The following is a 21,763-nucleotide window of genomic DNA, read 5'->3' on the forward strand; positions in this document are numbered from 1 at the left end:
TGGATGTTGGAAGGGAGGCTAACTGTATATTTTACAAATGCAAGAGAGGGCAGAAAAACATTTAAAGCTCTTTGCAGCTGTGCATTTTCTCATGTATCCTGAGTAGGAGGAAGCTCTTTGCGAAATCAGAGAAGGCTACTACTGTTTCATCTTAGTCATTGTTTGTTCCTCGTTGTGCCAAAACGTCAGCTACACTGCTGGATATCTGCCCCCTGCAGAGCCTGGCAGTAGAAGACAAACTTTCCCTCTGTTAGTGTTGCTACTGCTACTATGAATTCTAACAACAACAAATTAACAAATCAAAAGTGCTTTGCAAAGAATACAAAATCAGAACATTTCTAGCCCAATTTGATCCATATTATGAAACTAAATCAAATGAAAAAAAATAACTGGAATTAAAATATAGCTTAATTTAATTTCCGCTGTAAGTATATACACAATTTGAAAGACTTGAACTCATTCTGCCTGATGGGAGAGCATCTAAACATATAGACTTAAGTTTAGTATAGTGCTGTACAGTATACAGTTTTACTATACGATTTACTATTGGCCAGTGAAATATCAGAGATGTAAGGTGAATTATTTTATACTAATTTGCTCTAAATTCAACCTCACACATCTGGTATCTTTGAAAAGTTAAGGAATTTTAAAAAAAGTCAATTGGGTTTGAAAAGTCTTTGGCTGCACATTGACCTGTAATGACTAGTCCACCAGTGGGACAGTAGACAAATCCGAAATAACATGGTTTTGAAGATTTAAAAGACAGTTTTGTGGAATCTCTTTAGGTGGGTTCACTATAGCCTACAGGTTTAGCTAATAACAACAAGCAAGGATCTGGGAAGTTAAGACAGGGGTTGATATGAACCCCAAAGAATCCTTAAAATTGATCATTAAAGCTTATCACTGAGCACTGCCCCACCTGTGGGACATTGCACCCTTATCAACCTTACTTGACCAGACTTCATCGTAACACAACTAAGACATATTATATCATAGGAAACTCTAATTATCACAGTTTCAGCTATGCAAGAAACCAACGTTTACCATCCAACCTGACAGAACTGGAGAGGATCTGCAAGGAGGAATGGCAGAGGATCCCCAAATGCAGGTGTGAAAAACTTGTTGCATCATTCTCAAAAAGACTCATGGCTGTATTAGCTCAAAAGGGTGCTTCTACTAAATACTGAGCAAAGGGTCTGAATACTTATGACCATGTGATATTTCAGTTTTTCTTTTTTAATAAATCTGCAAAAATGTCAAACATTCTGTGTTTTTCTGTCAATATGGGGTGGTGTGTGTACATTAATGAGGAAAAAAATGAACTTAAATGATTTTAGCATATGGCTGCAATATAACAAAGAGTGAAAAATTTAAGTGGGTCTGAATACTTTCTGTACCCACTGTACCTATTAGTGTGAACTATAACTGTTTTAAGCATTCCCCTTTATGCCCATTGGTTTTGCACTATATATGTTGTAAAATAGTTTTATTATCAAATGTGACTTTAATATTAACTGCTCCTGTGGCCAGATATGTCTTTTAAAAGAGATAAAGGCTTCCTAGTTGAATGAACAAAAATCACAGCTGTTTCTCAAGCTTACAGAAACATATAAATGTGACATAACAATAATCAGTGATACTCGCCAACCCAACGCAGCTATGCATTGAAATGTACAGTCCTGCAGCAAGTATAAATTATGATGAGCCAAAGCAGTGTGATAATAATTTCCCCTTTTACACAGCAAATCATTTGAGTTCATTTGACTAATAGTCAACAATAGACATTTTTCATGACACAATTTGACATGTCACAGTAGAAAAAGCACAGGTATAAATAATAAAATTAGTAATGGCTGAATCCCAGAGACAAGAGATAGAGCAGGTCTTTCCAAAAAGAAAATCCACAACAATCCACATATGCATTAATAGACACACAATGATTATTTTTCAAGTCTAGTTCTCTTTGTGAATGAAGCAGGAGCTAACTGAACAGCATGGCCACAGGTCAGTATATCTCATTATGCTTTTACATCCTGTGCAAACCGACAGTGTGATCATGATGCGTCCAAATGCTGCCAAGCTGAGTCATAGCCTCAGCGATTATGTGATGCAGCTGGATAATCCCTGACCCACTTATCACATCTGGATGTCACTGGTATAGTGATCCCCTTTTGAATGTACTCTATCTGCTAAACAACTGCATTTTAACACAGGGTTTGTGAGCATGTTAGCATGCTGACTTTAGTCTCTGCCTCAAAGTGTCTTGAGTACAGCTTCACTAGCACCTAGCATAGCTGTGGACTTTTAAATTTTGGCCCTTGAAAAATTACTTAAACTGTTATGATAGGTTGCTGATGAATTTCCTGTCTCGACTCATGCAGAACATGCTACACAATATACTGCAGCCTTTGTCAATCATTGCTGTCAGTTTGGATATCTTTGATATTTACATTTTTTTGTACCCATTCGCTGTTTGTTAAAAATATTCATAAATATTCAAGCTTGAGTAACCAATACCAACTACTACCTGTAGTTTGCTTTAACTTTGTTGCAGTCATCTGAGGCTTTGCTCTCATTACAGCTGATACTGTGTCTTTCCTCAGCTTGGGGCCTCTCCTGTCAGCATTTTGCTCTTCCTGCTGTCTCTGCTCCACTGGCTGACAACAGCAGGCTCTTTCCACTCCTGCAAGCTTACACACTATCACTGTACAGAGAACAACATTAATACTTCATAGGGTTTTTTTTTTTTTAACTTTCATCTGATTATTGCAGAACACAGTCTCTTCTCAGTGGCTAAGCTCCCTGGATATTGCTCAGAACAAAATCACTGCTGCGCTGCTCTTTAACTCTTTGAAACAACACTGAAAACATGTTACATGCATTGTGTCTTTATTATGAATGTGCTGCAGATGTATAAGTGCCAGCTCATTGGTATTTTCAACTTCTATCGTCACACATTAAAAAAATTTCACAACATGCCAATAACCATAAAGATTATAGAAGCCCGATTGTAACACAATGACTGTCGGGAGACTAGATAACAGTGTCTGTACCTACTTTAGATCATTGCTACTTAATGATAACGCATAGGAACTAGAGAGCTAACACAATATTGAGATTTCTGTAGAATACACCAAATACAATTAAATGTACATATTAAGAACTAACAAAAAATTGCCAGCAGGTGTGAACTCATGACAAGTCGTTTCAAAATTCAGGATACAGTGAATAAGGAGAGATTTATGCTTTTTGATTAAATTTAGTTTTGTCAGATCACAGTGAGACTCACAGGTAGATATACAGGAGATATATAATAATTGTAATAAGCCACATTTAAAAAGTAGTTCTGCTGCTATCATCATACTCTGGCACAAAGTAGACATACATTAAGGTGTAAACTGCTCATGAATCCTGGTAAAAAAAAAAAAAAAAAAGGATGTACAGGTGAAAGTACAGGTGACCTGTGGATGCAGCCACAGCTCTGACTGGAATCACAAACTACTGAATTTGTTAACCAAATCATGACGCATACATTGGCCAACTGAGACACGGCACTTCAGCAGCATCATTTTCTGTTTCAAAATGATTTTTTATAAACATTATCAAAAGATAGGTTAGAGAAAACATAGCCCAGTTAGCTTCAGTGCAAAATGGACATGTTAAGTATCTTGCTACAGTGTTTTTGTTTTTTTTTTCTGGTGAACATGTACCCTATTCCCTGGCTCACAGTGGTCAGTGGTGCTGAGTTGATATACAGTAAAGTTGCAGCAGTGTAACAACACTCTCCATGTTTCTCTCTACAACAAGTCTGTGATCAGAGTTGGGTCTTTACAAAGCAAGAAACTTTCCCTCCAAATTCTCTTTGGCACATGTTTATCCTCACAGTAATGACTGTTCCTTCTGTGCCAGACTTTCTGTAATCCCTTCCATTTTAGCACCCATAGCTAGTCCTTAGTAAGCCTCACTTTCATCTTCTTTTTTGCCACCCGTGCACACACTTCTCAAACATAAGCTATAATGCAAGAAGACAGACTAAAAGTGTTTCTGCTCTGTGAGGGAAATAGAAGAATTTCTGCTCTATGATTCCAGTGTGTAAATCCCTTTGCCTCTCTGTGAATCCAAGGGGATTGAACTGCAAGATGAAGCCCTGATGCATCCTGTCACTGGTGCAGTGAGGGATGGATTTGGTGGACATATTGTTGGGGCTTGCATGTGGCACTGAAGCTGGGAGGCAATCGGTCTTGTTTTGTTTTCTGCAAAACAACCCCCCCGCCCCAGGTCTGTGGGTGGTGACAGGATTCCTGAAGGGTTTGTCTTTCTCAAGAATCACACTGAATGTGTTGACCAGAATACAAAGAGACCTATTAGTCCGTCTGCTCCCTTCTCCATCTAACATCAAACACCCCCACCCCCCCACCCCCCAAACTCAGAGCAGCAACATTTGCATATTTTATTTTCTTCCATTTATACCAATTACAGAAATATAAGTAAGCACTGTATGTTAGGTGCATATTTGTCACACATCCAGGTAATGACTAGGTGGTAAAGACGGTGGTGCAGGTGCGGGCCAGGTGGTCAGTTGCCTTATCCAGTTTCATCCTCGGATGAAACTTAGGTTTTCACATTAACTAAAAAAAGAAAAGGAAGTGTATTAGTTTAAGAGCTATATATCTGGCAGTTTAATATGGATGTATATACTTTCACAGACCACAGAAGATATGAGGAAAGACAAAGGTTGTTGAATTCCAGAGCCCTTAAACTTGAGGTGTGTGTACAATTGAACTTGCAAGTCATTACATTAATTTAGAGTTCTCTTAACTTAACGAGAAAGTGTCTTATTGATCTGATGTAAAAATCTGACTGACCCCTCGTGAATATATTTATGCATACAGTACTACAACAAACAAATACTCGTTGTCTTCTTTACTTTACAAGTCACTAATAAGTAATAATCACTGATCTGTTACCAGAATCCCTTTATTTGCCAGGTACAATAAGTGTACATTTGTCTTGTGAGTATATCAACTCACACTGATATACATTGTATACATATGGTACAGGGACAACAAGACTAAACATTTTGTACAAGCAATCAATGCGAGGTGTACAACAGACAGCAGACTACACAAATCACTCTACAGATACACACAAAAATCTAAGGCATGCAGTCGGTTACAGCTGAAAGCCACACATGCAAGTGCAGAGAAATATGTCATAAAATGTAGGTCTGAGTCTGGTGCAAATGTGAATAATAGGTTCTGATCTTTGTGTAGTGTTGACATAGTTCCTAAGGCTAAAGTGCCACAGTGTATAAAGACTCGTGCAGGTATTGTGACAAGGGCGATGGTTGTGCTAACATGAATGGGAATAATGTCAGTGAGTACAATCAGATTGTGCTAAAATATTATATTGTGGTGGAAAAAAACAGTGATAGTAGAGGGTCTTTGGGCCAGGAGGATCAGTGGTAGCAGTGCTATAGCTACAAATCTTTGTCAGTACAATATTCACAAGAAAAAAAAAGTTCAGGGCAAAGAATCAGCTGTGCACAACCACACAGAGGGTGAAGAGGTGAGGTTAAGGTTTAAAGGTCAGATTTGGGGCACTCACTGGCCAGGTTGACAATGCAGGCGATGATAATGACCGTCCCTCCTACTAGTGATACCATCGAGAGCATCTTGGCTACACGCCCCAGACGCACAGCGCCATCCAGGTTTCCCTGCTCGAGACTGTTCTTGGACTGGAGGAGAAGATCAAACCATCTCTTAGTTTTGGGTTTAATACAGATATTTTTTATTTATTATACATTTTTAAAAACACTGTAAACTCAGTTATTGAAAATAAAAGGCATCACAAGAAATAATAACCCTCTTAGCAAAAAAAAAACAAAAACTACAAGAAGTCCTGTTTTTACCATGATGGAGTAGACAAATCCCACAATATTGATGGGCCACACAGGGCAGAAGCAGGCCAGCACGGACAGGAGGAGGTAGTCTTTAACCTTGGTCCGGTCCAAGGGTGGGTCGGTGGCGATGCTGGAGTGGCGAGAAAGCGACGGTCTGGGCGAGAAGGCGGTGTAACCGATGGAGCCCGCCCTGCTCCCCTTCCTGGTCTTGCCTTGATGGGGGAAGGTGATGGAGTGTTGTCTTCTGGGAGGAGAGGAGATGACTGGAGAGGTGCTCTCAGCAGGCGCTGAGGGCATCCCATTACCTACGGAAGAGGGAGAAAAAAGCACAGGCAAACGTTGGAACACTGGAAGAGTTAAATGTGCGTCCTCATCTAGGAGCTCTTTCATGGACTGGAACTCGACTTCCCCTGAGCGAGCTAAGCAGCTGTATTACCCCCTCCCCTCCCACCACCGCCGCCTTATGAGGTCAAACTCAGTCACTTACTGTTTTTCAGCTTCTCGTTGATGACTATGACGAGCTCTCCTTTGGATTTGCTGCGGGAGGGCTGTGTGCTGCTGTGAATGAGTTCACCTCTGACAGGTGGGCATGGCACAGAGATGGAGGTTTGGCTCGACAGAGAGCCCTCCTGGTCCAGCAGCGACGGTTGTTCCTCCCCCGGCCAAATGGTGGGAACTGGCATCATATTCACAGCCATGCTGATAGCCAAAAGAAGCCTCTGTCTGTGGTCCAGTCCTGTGTGTGCCGCCTGTTTTTTTTTTACACCTGGGGGCCAGAAAACTATTTTAAGCATACTTAGGGACTGTACAAAAATTATAGGGGTGGAGCGTTAGAAAAGGGTGAGGCTGATTTGTCTTTCTTTAGAACAGGTAAGCTAAAATTCTTTGGAGTGAAAAAGTGTAGGGAGGGGTTCTAACTTTTTTCCATCACAAACCTCCCAGATACTTTATTACAAACAAGCGTCACATTTGTCCTAACATACCTCCTACAATCATATTATTCCAAAAATAAAATAACATTTGTTTAAATGTGTCAAAATGAGAGTTTCCCCCCTTTGTCAAAATTATTGTTACACTGAAATGGAACTGCTGATTTTACACATCAAATCTGTTTACATTTTAGACAGTACATATGAATATGTCAGAAAGTTATATAAAGCTTCATGTGGCTACTCATGGAGGTGTAAGAAATCTCTATTAGGCTATATTGACTGGAATGTCAGTCAAGTTGCATTGTGAGTAATGAAAACATGGGGGGTTACATCCCAAGTCTCTTATAAGCACTGTCGTTTCCCTCAAGTGCCTATTTATGCTTTGCATTTTTAGAAAAATAGTGAAAATAGAAAAATAGACTGGAAACATGCAGAAGACTCTGAGCTCGCTAGGATACACTTGGTAAACGTGGACATGCCTCCTGCAAAAACAAGTTTAACTAGCTTCATTTCCAAACAATTAAACCATTTTAATAGCGTTGCAGTTAAGATTAGAAAACCAAAAACACCTGCTAAAAAAGTAGCTTAATACAATAAACTAAATCTACTTTACTACATACATAACACCATCTTGAATATTTTTAAGAGAATATTTCAAAATTCAGTGCTAAATCAGTTGAGTGTTCTCTCAAGCTTAAATTTCAGTATAGGCCTATTCAGTAGAGCCATATTATGGAGAGGGTGTTGCTTGTTCGACTGTCTTGTTTATCCCTGTCCATTCATTTCCGGACAGCTCCCCAAGTGCTTTCTGCTTTAGTCGATTTAGATTTTTAAAACCATGTCTCAGCCTCGTTATTGAGTTTGATCACTTCTTACACTACATCGAACTAATGTGCCCAGAGCTCATCTCCAAACAGCTGACTCGCTCCCTCTGGAAACAAAAGCGCAGGTCACCATGGCAGGCGTACAAAGGCATGGCAGATGGAGGCAGGCTCCTTTGACTCGATAGTGGCAATTTTCTCTGTGCAGGTGTGTACATACCATTATTTCATCTTGGACACACAGGAGCCAACTGGCGTGCGGTGGCCGGTTATTAGGCACAGAACAAAAGGCAAAGCAATAGTGTGGGGACAAAGGAGAACACTCTGACTGAATGACGAGGGCGCATTAATGAGCCTGCTGCCGATTTCAATTCGGTGGACGTGCTACTAATTTGCAAAGACAAGCATAAAAACAGACTGCATTGGGTTCTTGCATTTACATCAAACGAGGGGATAACTGCACTAAACGACAGTCAAATCGGAATTTCTCATTAGACAGGAAAATGTGGCTAAGATATCTCAAACTGACCTTTTTTTTTTAATTCAGCGCCCGTCTCAACACAGCCGGAGCCTTGGCATCGTGCCAGCGTTAACCATCAGGAAAAATCCACATCAGACCCGACCAGATATCTCCTCTACAGCCACAATATTAGAAAACATGCAGTGCTCGTTTAAAATCCTAGACTGTTCTCTAATGATATGTGAAAGCTGATCCTGAGCACAGCAGGGCTGATGTATAGGCGCAGTGTGCTGGGATGGATGGGGAGTCTCCTGGATGGCAGGGTGGATCAGAGGAGGGAGGGGGATGTGAAATGAAAAGTGAAAATCAACCAGACTGGGAGGAGGAGAAGGGGTCGGGCCACTAGATTAAAGCATCTTATCCCCTGCTCAGTTGAAAACATTGAATATTTATCCACTGACGCTGCATCACAGCAGTTGCGATAAGACTGTGTCCTCCGGCTCCCGGCGTGCAGTCATTAACCAAGCTCAATTTGGTACTCGAAGCAAAAAAAGTGGGTGACAGGAACTTCCACAGACCTTCAATCATTACTGGAGACAGTTCTGGTTGTGACACGTGGCCCACCTTTAAAAGGTCACCATTGGATTTATTTATCACCATAAAATAAACATTCAGTGACATGAGACCTCAACTGAAAAGCAATGCGCCACCAGCAGGCACACAGTGGTTACTACAAAAATATCAAACTTGACACATGACAAAAGCTTTTGAGATATTATATAAAAAAAATAAAAAAAAAGTTGCATACATATTAAAAATGAGGTGATTTAAAAATATATATACACATCATTTTCCCATGGCACTCAGGATGTTTGCCTGAAAAACAAGAAAGTGACATAAGAAAAGGATTATATCAAACAACAATGTGATAATTTTGGTCACTTAGTACAAACAAGTTCTATGGCTGGAGTCTGAGGCTTGACTGATGCACTAAGCTGCAAGCTAAAAACTAACATTCTGATGCTCAGCGGTGATGATTACCATGATCATCATCTTTACATGTTAACATGTGTAACTTATCTGTAGTTTGTGCCAAGGCTGATGTGTCAGTTTTCAGGTATTTAGTCAAATATTGTTTGACTTAATGATAGTGCTAAATGAAAAGTCAAGGCATTAATAGAAAATTCACATTTCAATCTGTCAAGACATCTGTACCAAGTGACAAACTATCCAACAGTTCTTGAAACACTTCACGCAGAACCGGGGGCGGGGGGGCAAGGATCACCCAAGATCAGTGGATTTATCCAAATTTTCCAGGCAATCCGTCTAATGGTTTGAGATATTTTGGTCTGGACTAAAGTGGTGGAACACCTGACTGACCGACATTTACAGAGTCAGACCAACAGTGTAGCTAAGTATAGTAGTAGAAATATCAGAGAACTTGGCTTACCTTCATGAAGGAAGAAAATCTCTTTTCTGTCATACCCTCAACTTTTACTAGATCTTCCAACTGGGAAAACAAAACCATTTAGTATCACTAAATGTAAATAAAAATTTACACCCATTAAACAAACGTGAGAAAAACACAAGGTATTGCTGCAGGGTGAGCTACATGATCAATTGAAGCTTGTCATTTCTCTACCAACCTTCGTGAAGTGACCATGAATCTCTCTCCAACCCAGGATGAGCTTTGCCTTCTTGTCACCGATCTGCTGCAAACCTTTCAGTTCTTTAAAGGAGCCGGTGTTGAGAACCTGCAGGATTTTCTGCCTGGACTGCTCGAGCACAGATGTGTCGAGTTGCGACTCCCAGCTAGTCTCCATTATATTCTCTTTACCCTCTGGACACTGAGGGGGAGAGGAGAAAAAAAAAAAAAAAAAAAAAAAAAACAAAAAAAAAACAAACGGTAAAAGTCATTACTATATTTACAACAGACTTTAAACAACTTACAATAAATGTACAATGGATGAAAATCACTGCAGAACTGTCAACATTTGTGCATCTATATTGGCCTGGGCAGGAGGTTAATTCTAACCTAATAAATCTGTGACCTTGCAGAATCTGTTGAGTAAAAAAAATCTGTTTAAAAAAAAAAAAAAAAAAAAAAAAAGAAGCTAATGCAATGCGTTAGCTTCTATCTGATGCTTGCAATTCTGCAAATGTGTCAAGCTAAGCTAAGCACAGCACAGCCAAGGCTCAGACACTGACCTCAACCTGGTCTGAAAGCTGCTTTTTCTTGATGCAGACAGACTGTTTGTTGATGACTGCAAGCTGCTGCAGCTGGGAAACTGACAGGGAGGAAACCACACATTACATTCATATAATAACTACAATACAATCTGGCAGGAAAATATCAATCAAAAAGTATTTGCACTGAAACAATCAAACTTTCATATATAGGGGAAAAAAAACGATGTTATTTCAAAGCCATATACAAATGGCAGGTAGCAAGAAAAGTTATCTGGCTGACTCCACAAACAGAGGATTACACAGTGGTATAGTGGTCTTCCAAGGTCATCTTTTCACTTAATTACTACATTCCAGTTAGAGCCATCAACTCACTACTATACTTTGTAACTGACCTTGTAGGGGCTGGACCACAGCCTGCTGCTTATTAGGTTTTGTGGCATTTGATGGTTTTCTTTGCAGAGGAGCTGTGTTGTTCTGGAAGACAGAATTCTGTTTGGTACTGGACTTTTCGCCAGCAAGCTGACTGAACAGCAGGGTCTTGCTCTCAAACTCTCTTTGCTTCTCTTTGAGCTCCTGCGGAAATAGTGACAAGGTTGGCTATCAAATAGCTACAAAGAAGAGTTGACTGATCAGTGTAATGATCTGACAGTATCAGCATCTGGTAAACCACATACAGACAGACCATCAGATGGGAAAGCTGAAGGCTGGAGCAGGTGTGGATACAACCTATGAAAACCTACAATGCTAGTCAAATGTTTGGACAGTTTTCCATTAATCCAACGTGAACATGTGCCCAAACCTTTGACTGGTTGCATATATTATACAGAGTTACACATTTTCCCTTTGCTGGACAAATTCAAGTTTTGATGTAGGTAAGTGTTTTCACCTGGATCTCCTTGCGAGACTGAGCAATATCTTTCAGCACACCAATTCTCTCTTTCTCCTGGCAGCTCATCATCAGCTTCTCGAGAGCTATTAGTCTGTCCATCACTGACGGTTCAGCCAGACTGAAACAGGCACAAAAATCAAGAAAGAGAAGGTGAGCGGGACAGTATGGCCACATGTTTTGAAATGCACTAAGACAAACATTTGATCAGAGTAAATGAGTGCATGCTGACAAATACCCTAGCCCTGACAGTCTCGACACCTGATAACACTGCAAGAAAGCAGTGCTCATCTGTCTCCCAGGGAGATTCCAGTTGGCACAGCAGCTCTACTTCAGAGGGACCTGCCTTCAGCACAACTTATAAAATCTTGACCCACTAATGTGAAGCTGTGACTTGTTTAAGCTGCTGTCATACAGATTGGACAATGCAGAGGAAATTGAATTTGATGCGTTAGTTTTGGTCAGATGCAAATCCATTTTCTTCAAAGATCATTCCTAAAGCTGATTAGTGAGACAAATAAAAAAAAAAACAATGTGTCTGTGTGGTGTTTTTAACCTGTGAAAATGTACTGAGGGTGCCGAACCATCCCCTTCAGTTTTCCTCTCCTCTTTCTGCCTTTTCTTAAGTAGATCTGTGCCAGACCCCCCCACCTCATGGTCCTCTCTGGCCCGCTTCACTGGAGATGAAGGTGGAAGAGAAATTAACAGTTTAGTATTCAGCACACTCAAGCGACAGTGTCTGTGGGGCTTTCTCTAGTGTAATGCACCTGAGATGAACATGGCACAGCAGTCAAAGCAGCTTTGCAGTGCCAGAATTAAAGTATTATTTTGCCACCAGGAACATATTTAAAGGTAATGCTATAGCAAAGAAACTGCATCAGCAAACATCACAAGTGAGAATATTTTACACCTCTTGTTACATTGCCCACAGATACTGTAGCTGCTGAGTTACTCTTAGTCATCCTCTGGGATGTGACATGGGTGCCCCCTGAAGGCCCTTGGATCAAATTGTGTCAGAGCTTCCAGTTCTCTGCATACTCTATTTCCTTCTGTCCTTACAAGCCCTCTGAACAAAAACAAAAGATGTATTTCTCAGTTTCTCTCACCTGGCAGAGCAGGCACTGCCACAGTCTCTCGTGTGAAGGGTTTATTCACAATGAGCTTGGATTTGGCTGCAAAGTTCAGTGCACTAAAGGTATCAAAATAGTATTTGTACTCTGGTGCAATATTGGTGATCATGACGGAGTGTGCTGAGCCACCCAGAGAGTCCTGGAGCAGTCGTGTTAATTTACTGTCTCTGTATGGCACACGACCAGCAGTGCCAGAGTTAAGAGAGTCCACAACTTTGCTGAGAGTGAAAAGAGACAAGTTGATAGCACCACTCTCTTTCAGACGGATGCCATGGTTGCCGGTACGGCGGTTGTCCTCAGACCCAGCCAAGTCTACTAAGTACAGCTTGCCCGTCTGTTGTCGGTGGGTGATGGCACGCTGAGTCCGTACAACCTAGATAATTGAAGAGAATCAAATTTGAGTGAAGACAATGACAGCGTTAGCTTCTATCTGATGCTTGCAATTCTGCAAATGTGTCAAGCTAAGCTAAGCACAGCACAGCCAAGGCTCAGACACTGACCTCAACCTGGTCTGAAAGCTGCTTTTTCTTGATGCAGACAGACTGTTTGTTGATGACTGCAAGCTGCTGCAGCTGGGAAACTGACAGGGAGGAAACCACACATTACATTCATATAATAACTACAATACAATCTGGCAGGAAAATATCAATCAAAAAGTATTTGCACTGAAACAATCAAACTTTCATATATAGGGGAAAAAAAACGATGTTATTTCAAAGCCAAATACAAATGGCAGGTAGCAAGAAAAGTTATCTGGCTGACTCTGAGGTATTGAGAGGGATAAAAATAATTTTTTCCTCAATGTCACTTGATATCTTTTCAGGCTCCTGTATTGTAGACTGAGCTCGTTTCACATTGCAGCTGATCATTAACCGCAGTTAGTCAAAATTAGTGGGCAACTGTTCTTTAGGGGGCCACAAACAGAGGATTACACAGTGGTATAGTGGTCTTCCAAGGTCATCTTTTCACTTAATTACTACATTCCAGTTAGAGCCATCAACTCACTACTATACTTTGTAACTGACCTTGTAGGGGCTGGACCACAGCCTGCTGCTTATTAGGTTTTGTGGCATTTGATGGTTTTCTTTGCAGAGGAGCTGTGTTGTTCTGGAAGACAGAATTCTGTTTGGTACTGGACTTTTCGCCAGCAAGCTGACTGAACAGCAGGGTCTTGCTCTCAAACTCTCTTTGCTTCTCTTTGAGCTCCTGCGGAAATAGTGACAAGGTTGGCTATCAAATAGCTACAAAGAAGAGTTGACTGATCAGTGTAATGATCTGACAGTATCAGCATCTGGTAAACCACATACAGACAGACCATCAGATGGGAAAGCTGAAGGCTGGAGCAGGTGTGGATACAACCTATGAAAACCTACGATGCTAGTCAAATGTTTAGACACAGTTTTCCATTAATCCAACGTGAACATGTGCCCAAACCTTGACTGGTTGCATATATTATACAGAGTTACACATTTTCCCTTTGCTGGACAAATTCAAGTTTTGATGTAGGTAAGTGTTTTCACCTGGATCTCCTTGCGAGACTGAGCAATATCTTTCAGCACACCAATTCTCTCTTTCTCCTGGCAGCTCATCATCAGCTTCTCGAGAGCTATTAGTCTGTCCATCACTGACGGTTCAGCCAGACTGAAACAGGCACAAAAATCAAGAAAGAGAAGGTGAGCGGGACAGTATGGCCACATGTTTTGAAATGCACTAAGACAAACATTTGATCAGAGTAAATGAGTGCATGCTGACAAATACCCTAGCCCTGACAGTCTCGACACCTGATAACACTGCAAGAAAGCAGTGCTCATCTGTCTCCCAGGGAGATTCCAGTTGGCACAGCAGCTCTACTTCAGAGGGACCTGCCTTCAGCACAACTTATAAAATCTTGACCCACTAATGTGAAGCTGTGACTTGTTTAAGCTGCTGTCATACAGATTGGACAATGCAGAGGAAATTGAATTTGATGCGTTAGTTTTGGTCAGATGCAAATCCATTTTCTTCAAAGATCATTCCTAAAGCTGATTAGTGAGACAAATAAAAAAAAAAACAATGTGTCTGTGTGTGGTGTTTTTAACCTGTGAAAATGTACTGAGGGTGCCGAACCATCCCCTTCAGTTTTCCTCTCCTCTTTCTGCCTTTTCTTAAGTAGATCTGTGCCAGACCCCCCCACCTCATGGTCCTCTCTGGCCCGCTTCACTGGAGATGAAGGTGGAAGAGAAATTAACAGTTTAGTATTCAGCACACTCAAGCGACAGTGTCTGTGGGGCTTTCTCTAGTGTAATGCACCTGAGATGAACATGGCACAGCAGTCAAAGCAGCTTTGCAGTGCCAGAATTAAAGTATTATTTTGCCACCAGGAACATATTTAAGGTAATGCTATAGCAAAGAAACTGCATCAGCAAACATCACAAGTGAGAATATTTTACACCTCTTGTTATATTGCCCACAGATACTGTAGCTGCTGAGTTACTCTTAGTCATCCTCCGGGATGTGACATGGGTGCCCCCTGAAGGCCCTTGGATCAAATTGTGTCAGAGCTTCCAGTTCTCTGCATACTCTATTTCCTTCTGTCCTTACAAGCCCTCTGAACAAAAACAAAAGATGTATTTCTCAGTTTCTCTCACCTGGCAGAGCAGGCACTGCCACAGTCTCTCGTGTGAAGGGTTTATTCACAATGAGCTTGGATTTGGCTGCAAAGTTCAGTGCACTAAAGGTATCAAAATAGTATTTGTACTCTGGTGCAATATTGGTGATCATGACGGAGTGTGCTGAGCCACCCAGAGAGTCCTGGAGCAGTCGTGTTAATTTACTGTCCCTGTATGGCACACGACCAGCAGTGCCAGAGTTAAGAGAGTCCACAACTTTGCTGAGAGTGAAAAGAGACAAGTTGATAGCACCACTCTCTTTCAGACGGATGCCATGGTTGCCGGTACGGCGGTTGTCCTCAGACCCAGCCAAGTCTACTAAGTACAGCTTGCCCGTCTGTTGTCGGTGGGTGATGGCACGCTGAGTCCGTACAACCTAGATAATTGAAGAGAATCAAATTTGAGTGAAGACAATGACAAATGTCATACATGACAGAAACCTTAAAGAGGGAGAAGAGAGAAATACAAGGTTGGATGAGGTCAATGAAGGCAAGCTGTCTTGTTGTATGATAAATGTGATGCATTACATATTCTGCACCACGGTACAAGAACAAAGTAATGATGACAGTAAGAAAAAAGAAAGGCAGTTTTGTTTCTCTCCTAGAGTAGTCCCAGAAAGCCCGGAGGGTGCTAGCGGGATGTTGCAAGAAGAGAATTGATTTTAGCACCAGCTACCAAATCCTGGCCTACTGCTCAGAGGCCACAACCTGTTTAAGATGCTGTTCAACTGTCCACTGGTTCCCAATGCACAGCCCAGTTCAATGAATAAAACAGAATAACTCCCAAAGAGAACGCCTAGCCTCACTGATACCAATTGAGTGGATAAAATAATAGAAACTCCTCTCACTCTATATAATGCAGAACAATTCCCCATTACATTTATATTGTATTACATATCAAACCTTGATGAGGAGAATAGCATGGCTACGACTGGAGCGCTGGTTAAGTTTGGTAGAAGCTGTTGTACGATTCAGACTGGCAGGGACAAAATATTTATCAAAGTCTGAGAAGGAGGAGATTGTTATGTGAGTGAGGCCAGGGATCAGGATGTTCTTGTCCTTGTCCTCTCGGATTGGCAGATCCTGGGAACTCGGAGATAGAAGATCTAGCACCTGAGAGAATGAAAATCAGATGCAATGATGGATTGCACAATGTCTGTCAAACAATGACAGTTTTAATTAAACTACAATGATGTATGCACTAAAGAAACTTCAAAATAGCAGAACAGCTATTATTTAAACATACAGTACTTGAACCACCAAATTAAGAGAAAAGCACAGAGCTGGGTAGAAAAGGTATCAAGTTTTTAAAGGTGAAAAGAGGTTTAGGAGCACAGGAGGGGGTCACATTATAAGGTTTTCTATTGCATTGCATTGTGTTTTTAGAACAGAGTAATGTGGTCATAGGTACAGAGTGCATGAGCAGTCCCAGAAAAGAGCACAGAGTGCCTATGCTTTTAAATGAACTGTTCTTTCTAGTGATTTAATGCCTGAAAAGTGAGGTAAGAGTGGTTTTACATAAGAGAGTGGTTTTGTTTACATAAGTGTGTTTGATTTTCATTAGCAAAATAAAAAAAGTAATTCATCAAGCTTTTCATTTGAAACATGAGAATTCTGCAGCTTCCCCATGACAGCCTCGTCTCCATTAGTAACAAATGCCAAAAACACTTTCCTAAAGCTGAATTAGATGCCGAAAGAGATTGCTCTAAAGGCATTCAGTTCACATGGTACAAAGCGGCAACACCTTATTTTACTATATTACACTACTTCACTTTCTTGACCATGGACAGGAAGCATGAAATGTCCTGGACCACACTTCACTGTGTATACAGCCAGCCATTCATACCTTCTCATTGTAAATTTCTAAATAAGACATGCCAATGCTGTAGTCCCATCCTTCATCCTCATCCTTAGCTTTAACTAGATTGAAGACCTCACGAACAGCACGAGGAATCACTCCAGGCTGCTCTGATCCGCCCAACATAGTGTGGGTTTTACCTAGGGAAGAGGACAAAGACAGCTAATTTGGAGAATAATAAAGCAAATTATATACAGAAGTGAAGTGTTTCAACACAAAAGACAGACGGACAACAAATTTCTTACTAAAAACCATCTTAAAACATTTTTAGAGGGGAATTCAAAATATAAAACTGAAATAGATCATACCACCTACGCAAATATAAATGTACTGTTCACATGACAAATGCTTATAATTAGGATAAATAGAAGAGAATGCAAACATACCGGCTCCTGTTGGCCCATAAGCGAACACACTAGCATTTTGTCCATTCAGTATGTGTGATAGAATTGGCTTCACAGATGAAAGAAAAACCTCTTGCTGCGTTGTTTGCTCACCATGAAAAACGTCAAAACTGAAACATAATACACAGCAGGCTTAGAATATACTCTTGGCCAATAGTTAAAAATATAAATACCATAGTTATTTTGAAATAAGAACAGTTAAGTCAGTCAATTCAGGACACTGACTGGTATTTAACTGTCTCCGTAGCATTCCTCCAGTTGATTATTTCCAAGTTCTGGGAGTCCAGGCCTCTTACACACGGTCCCTCGCCTTTCTCATCTTGCTTGCCCATGTAAGGTCGCAGACGAACCGCTACCCGAACCCTGGACGTCTTCTTGTTTCCTCCATCTGACACCGATACACGCTGAGCCATGTTTTAACTCTCGAAACCAAGGCCTGGACAACAACAAGCCAAGTTACCACAGATTATATTACGCTGGTGTTTAACATACTTGATTAAAACTGAAATTTGATTCTGGAGAACGGAGGTGCTTGGACTCCAATTAAATGCTTGGCGGTTTTACCCCTTCAATCAAAGCACTGAATCAATGATCTACTTTTTAATTATGGCTGCTATCAACAAGCTAGCTAGGCTAACTCTAGGTCACTAACAATTCCTACTCTGCATAATCAAACGAAAATTACTAGCCAAGCTGAGGTAAGTCGCTTATTTGCCAAGTATATTAAACATTATTAGTTTTGCTTACCGATATTACTAATAAACTCCTAGTACAATCCTTCGTTATGCTCCAAACTTCACTCCCAGAGACATTTCAAACACCGTCTTATAATCAATAATGGCGACTGAATTGGGCCTTTAACGTTCAAACGAACACTTTTTAAATGAGGAGCGCTGAAACATGAAACGACCCTTAACCAATCAGAACGCTTCTTCTTCTTCTTCTTCTTCTTATGATGTTTATTGGCGGGTTGCACCCAACTTTAGGTGCATTACCACCTCTAGAGCTCTTATTTGTATGCATCGAATATTAGTTAATACTATGCTATATGCACATACAAGTATACATTTTGAAATAAGTATTTAACGCGATAGTGAAGTAAAAGAGTTTATAAAAAATTTGCCTCATATGCGTTCAGTCCTGTACGTGATTGCGTACCGCACAGGAAGTCATTTCAAACGTAGATCTCTATTACAAGCACCTTACCTACTGAGGGTTATTCGGACAGTATCCACATGACGTTCAGTCGGTGGAAATGCGCAGCTAGCAGTACCACAGTTCCTCTAACCTTAAATCCAAAATGGCGCTATGTTTACGCCTCTCCATAATCGATTATTATTACTAGCAAGTCTCATGGAGATCTTTGCTCACGTTATTCACTGGAAAAGATAATTTAGCCAAGCACTTACCTCAGGCAACATCAGTCAAGGACAAAACGGGAATTTGGTAATGGCATTTGTTGTCTGTTTGTCACTGCTGTTTAGTAACGTTAATAGCTCTTGGTTAGGTCTGACGTTAGCTAGCTGATATAAAAGGGTACAGTTACATTTCGTTTTTGTTTATCATTTGTCAGAGTTAACACTGATCATCTGGATATATGTTAAACGTTATATGTACGATATCAGTCTTAGCTAGCATTTTAAGGAACTCAAACCTCACATACCTTATAGTTACTTTCATGTTTTACTAAAATGGATTTTTTTCGTAAACCATGCTTCTCTTTAGCAGATCCCGTGACTATAAAGTTCACCAGCAGTAGTAGGAAGGATGCAGGCTGAAGCCACAGACTCTTCACTGAGAGAGGGTATAGAAGCACTGGGTGTGAAGGACACAGAAAAAGCCGCAGCAGGCAAACAGGAAGAAGGCAACACAGAGCAGCAGGACACGGAGATGCCAGCTGCCACAGAGGAGGAGGACACTACAGTCAAGGATGAAAAGAGTAACTAAAAAAAAAAACGATAATAAACATCTGCAGCTGGAAACATCTGGAAAGCTAATTTTGTCTGAAAAGGGCCCACTGCAGATGTTGTTCAGAATAACCGCAACATTTGTATGCAAACGTTTGGGCAAAATACATATTTTGTTGATTTTATAAGTAAATACAAGCCCTGCATCAAAAAACACATTAAAATTAGCTTTTTATTTCATCAAATTCCTTCTACCCAAAAGCTTGTATTAAACCGACTTTCTCTCTTTTTGCTGCTCTCTCAGGTGGAGATGCAGATGCAGCAGAAGGAGAGGAACAGAAGGATGAACGTCAGGCAAACACAGAACTGGATGGCAAAGAGGGAAAGCAGGCTGCAGAAGAGGATGATGAATGGGAGCTTGCATACAGTGACGAGGAAATGGAGGACCCCAAAAACTGGATGCCCCCTCCTGTTGAGATCAAAAGACTCTATGAGCTCCTCGCTAAAGGGGAGATGCTGGAAATGAACTTTGTGCCCCTTCCTAGAAGGCCCCCTACACCTGAACGTACCCCCTCACCTGAAAGAGATGACGAGGAAGAAGCAGCAAAGGAGAGAGAGAGGAAAGAGAGAGAACGCAAGTCAGTGATACTTTTCCTCCCATTGGTTTAATCTCTAAGGGTTTTGGTTTGTGTACACTGTACAGCATGTGGATGAGAGGGCTCATGCTTCTTTTTTTTTTCAGGCCTCCAACACCAACTGAGTTTGACTTTGATGAAGAGCAAATGCAAAGTACTCCGAAAAATGCCTTCATCAACAGGCGCCGAACACCAGGCATGACAGACAGTAACCACTGAGATTTGATATTGAAAATCTGCACTGTTGTACTTTAAAAGTTAAATTAACAAATGTTGTTTCATCTTCTCCTTGCTCTTCACTGTTTTTTTTTATATTTTGGTAATGAGTTCAAAAAAATATTTTCTTCTCCCAGGATCTTCAGCCCGCTCCTCTGTGAAGAGGGAAGCCCGGCTGGACAAAGTTCTCTCAGACATGAAGCGCCACCGCAAAATTGAAGAGCAGATCATGCGGACAGGGCGAGATCTCTTCAAGAGCGACAAGAAGTTGGAGGAAGCCCTGTCTCCGAATAGCCAGAAGGAGCGGGAAAAGGAGAGGGAACGAGACAGCAACCCCAGTACTATCTTTTCCCCGAGACAGAGGAGATACTGAAGTATTATGAGATGAGGACTTGTCCAGAGGCAGATAAGGCCAAGAGCTTTCCAAGACGTTCAAAAAAACTAGACATTTTTTTAATGTAACAAGTTTTGTATGTTTTCTATGTGTGTTTTGTATGATGGCAATAAACATGAATCTTGACGAACATTAAGTGGTCTGTTGCAGACAGTGTGCATCAAGGGCCATTTTATACTCCATCAGAATTAGTTCTTCCAACATGATGTTGGCTCATGGTTAATGGAACCCTCCAAAACCTGCCTGAAATCCTTCTGACACTCTAAACTATTAATGTAACTCTCAGTATATCCATTGGTACATAGCAAATATGAATTTGTAACTGCTAATTCACTTCCAAGATGTAAACAAGCACAGGCTAAAAACGGGTCCCAAATTGCAGCCCACAGAATATCTTGGTGTAACCATGGCAATGTGACATTTGCTGTTTATTGTAAAAGTCTGTTGACAAAGGTAAAGTATTTGGCTATTTTAGAGAAATGCAGTATAATACACTGATCAGCCATTAAAACTGCTGGAAGATTGATTAAATCAAATCAAAATTTATTTATATAGCACTTTACAACATCTGGTTGACCAAAGTGCTTCACATAATGAACAAAAAGAGCAAATTAAAATTATAACAAAGTAAACTAACTAGATTAAGAGCCAACAACAATAAATAGCAGACTCTTATTAAGAATCAAATGCCTTAGCAAATATAAAGATCTTAAGGAGAGATTTAAACACAGCCAAATCTATAGCAGATTTAATATTAAAAGCCATATCATTCCAAAGCTTTGGGGCCACGATGGCAAAAGTCTTCTCACGCCATTGTTTGTGATGAGACCTTGGGAACTGTATAAAATACAAAGATGAATAACTAAGAGTCTGACTGGAGCATGCTGTTGAATGAGATTGTTGAGGTACTGGGGTGCCAAACCATTTAAAACTATTAAAAAAAAAATTGTAACTTAAATTTGATTCTGTAGGGAACCAGGAGCCAATGAAGGGAAGTTCATCAGTAAATGAGCAGCAGCATTTTGAACCAACTTGAGACATGAAAGAAGCAATTTACTGACTCCAGAACACAGCGAGTGACAATAGGCAAGCCTAGAACAAAAAAAAGCACCGATTATATTGTTATAATGGCACCTGATATATAGGCAGCAAGTGACCATTCAGTCCCCAAAGTTGGCGCGTTTGAAGCAGGAACGATTAAGTGTAAGGATGTGAGTGACTTTGACAAGGGCCAAACTGCGATGGTTCACAGCATCTCCCAGACTGTAGGTTTTGCTGGGTGTTCCCCGTCTGTAGAGGTTAGTACCTACCAACAGGGGTCTAAGGAAGAAAAAACTGCGAACCGGCAACAGAGTCATCGGTGCTCAAGGTTCACTGATGA

The 21,763-nt window shown here is 40.8% G+C and overlaps 3 protein-coding genes across 8 annotated transcripts; 1 reads left to right on the top strand and 2 right to left on the bottom strand.

Moving 5' to 3' along the window:
- Window positions 1-3,595: 3,595 nt before the first annotated feature.
- On the bottom strand, window positions 3,596-8,630 carry prrt2 (proline-rich transmembrane protein 2). Of its 3 annotated transcripts, XM_020623326.1 has the most exons (5): window positions 8,185-8,630; window positions 6,390-6,668; window positions 5,912-6,207; window positions 5,608-5,737; window positions 3,596-4,628 (listed from the first exon to the last, which is right to left on the bottom strand). In XM_020623326.1, exons 2-5 carry the CDS (start codon window positions 6,598-6,600, stop codon window positions 4,612-4,614), a joined length of 654 nt encoding a protein of 217 aa, XP_020478982.1. In that variant the 5' UTR covers window positions 6,601-6,668; window positions 8,185-8,630; the 3' UTR covers window positions 3,596-4,611. The 3 variants fall into 3 exon arrangements, with proteins under 3 accessions (XP_020478982.1, XP_020478980.1, XP_020478981.1); XM_020623324.1 differs by lacking the exon at window positions 3,596-4,628 and having other exon boundaries at window positions 4,962-5,737; XM_020623325.1 differs by lacking the exons at window positions 3,596-4,628; window positions 8,185-8,630 and adding an exon at window positions 7,876-8,172 and having other exon boundaries at window positions 4,962-5,737.
- An 88-nt stretch (window positions 8,631-8,718) lies between these two features.
- kif22 (kinesin family member 22) lies at window positions 8,719-18,135 on the bottom strand. Its single transcript, XM_020623318.1, has 13 exons — window positions 17,978-18,135; window positions 17,456-17,666; window positions 17,213-17,340; window positions 16,815-16,966; window positions 15,872-16,081; window positions 14,949-15,345; window positions 14,400-14,520; window positions 13,842-13,962; window positions 13,347-13,527; window positions 12,822-12,901; window positions 9,762-9,962; window positions 9,566-9,625; window positions 8,719-8,991 (listed from the first exon to the last, which is right to left on the bottom strand). The coding sequence occupies exons 2-13, from the start codon at window positions 17,641-17,643 to the stop codon at window positions 8,962-8,964; spliced, it is 1,869 nt and encodes a 622-aa protein (XP_020478974.1). The 5' UTR covers window positions 17,644-17,666; window positions 17,978-18,135; the 3' UTR covers window positions 8,719-8,961.
- Window positions 17,700-20,512, top strand: pagr1 (PAXIP1 associated glutamate-rich protein 1). 4 transcript variants are annotated; one of them, XM_020623322.1, is made up of 5 exons: window positions 17,700-17,928; window positions 18,956-19,169; window positions 19,442-19,775; window positions 19,880-19,980; window positions 20,126-20,512. In XM_020623322.1, exons 2-5 carry the CDS (start codon window positions 18,998-19,000, stop codon window positions 20,359-20,361), a joined length of 843 nt encoding a protein of 280 aa, XP_020478978.1. In that variant the 5' UTR covers window positions 17,700-17,928; window positions 18,956-18,997; the 3' UTR covers window positions 20,362-20,512. The 4 variants fall into 4 exon arrangements, with proteins under 4 accessions (XP_020478978.1, XP_020478977.1, XP_020478976.1 ...); XM_020623321.1 differs by lacking the exon at window positions 17,700-17,928 and adding an exon at window positions 18,363-18,676; XM_020623320.1 differs by lacking the exon at window positions 17,700-17,928 and adding an exon at window positions 18,364-18,676 and having other exon boundaries at window positions 18,959-19,169.
- The last annotated feature ends 1,251 nt before the right edge of the window (window positions 20,513-21,763 follow it).

Source organism: Monopterus albus, unplaced genomic scaffold (assembly GCF_001952655.1).
Source record: "Monopterus albus unplaced genomic scaffold, M_albus_1.0 scaffold297.1, whole genome shotgun sequence".
Taxonomy (NCBI): Eukaryota; Metazoa; Chordata; class Actinopteri; order Synbranchiformes; family Synbranchidae; genus Monopterus; species Monopterus albus.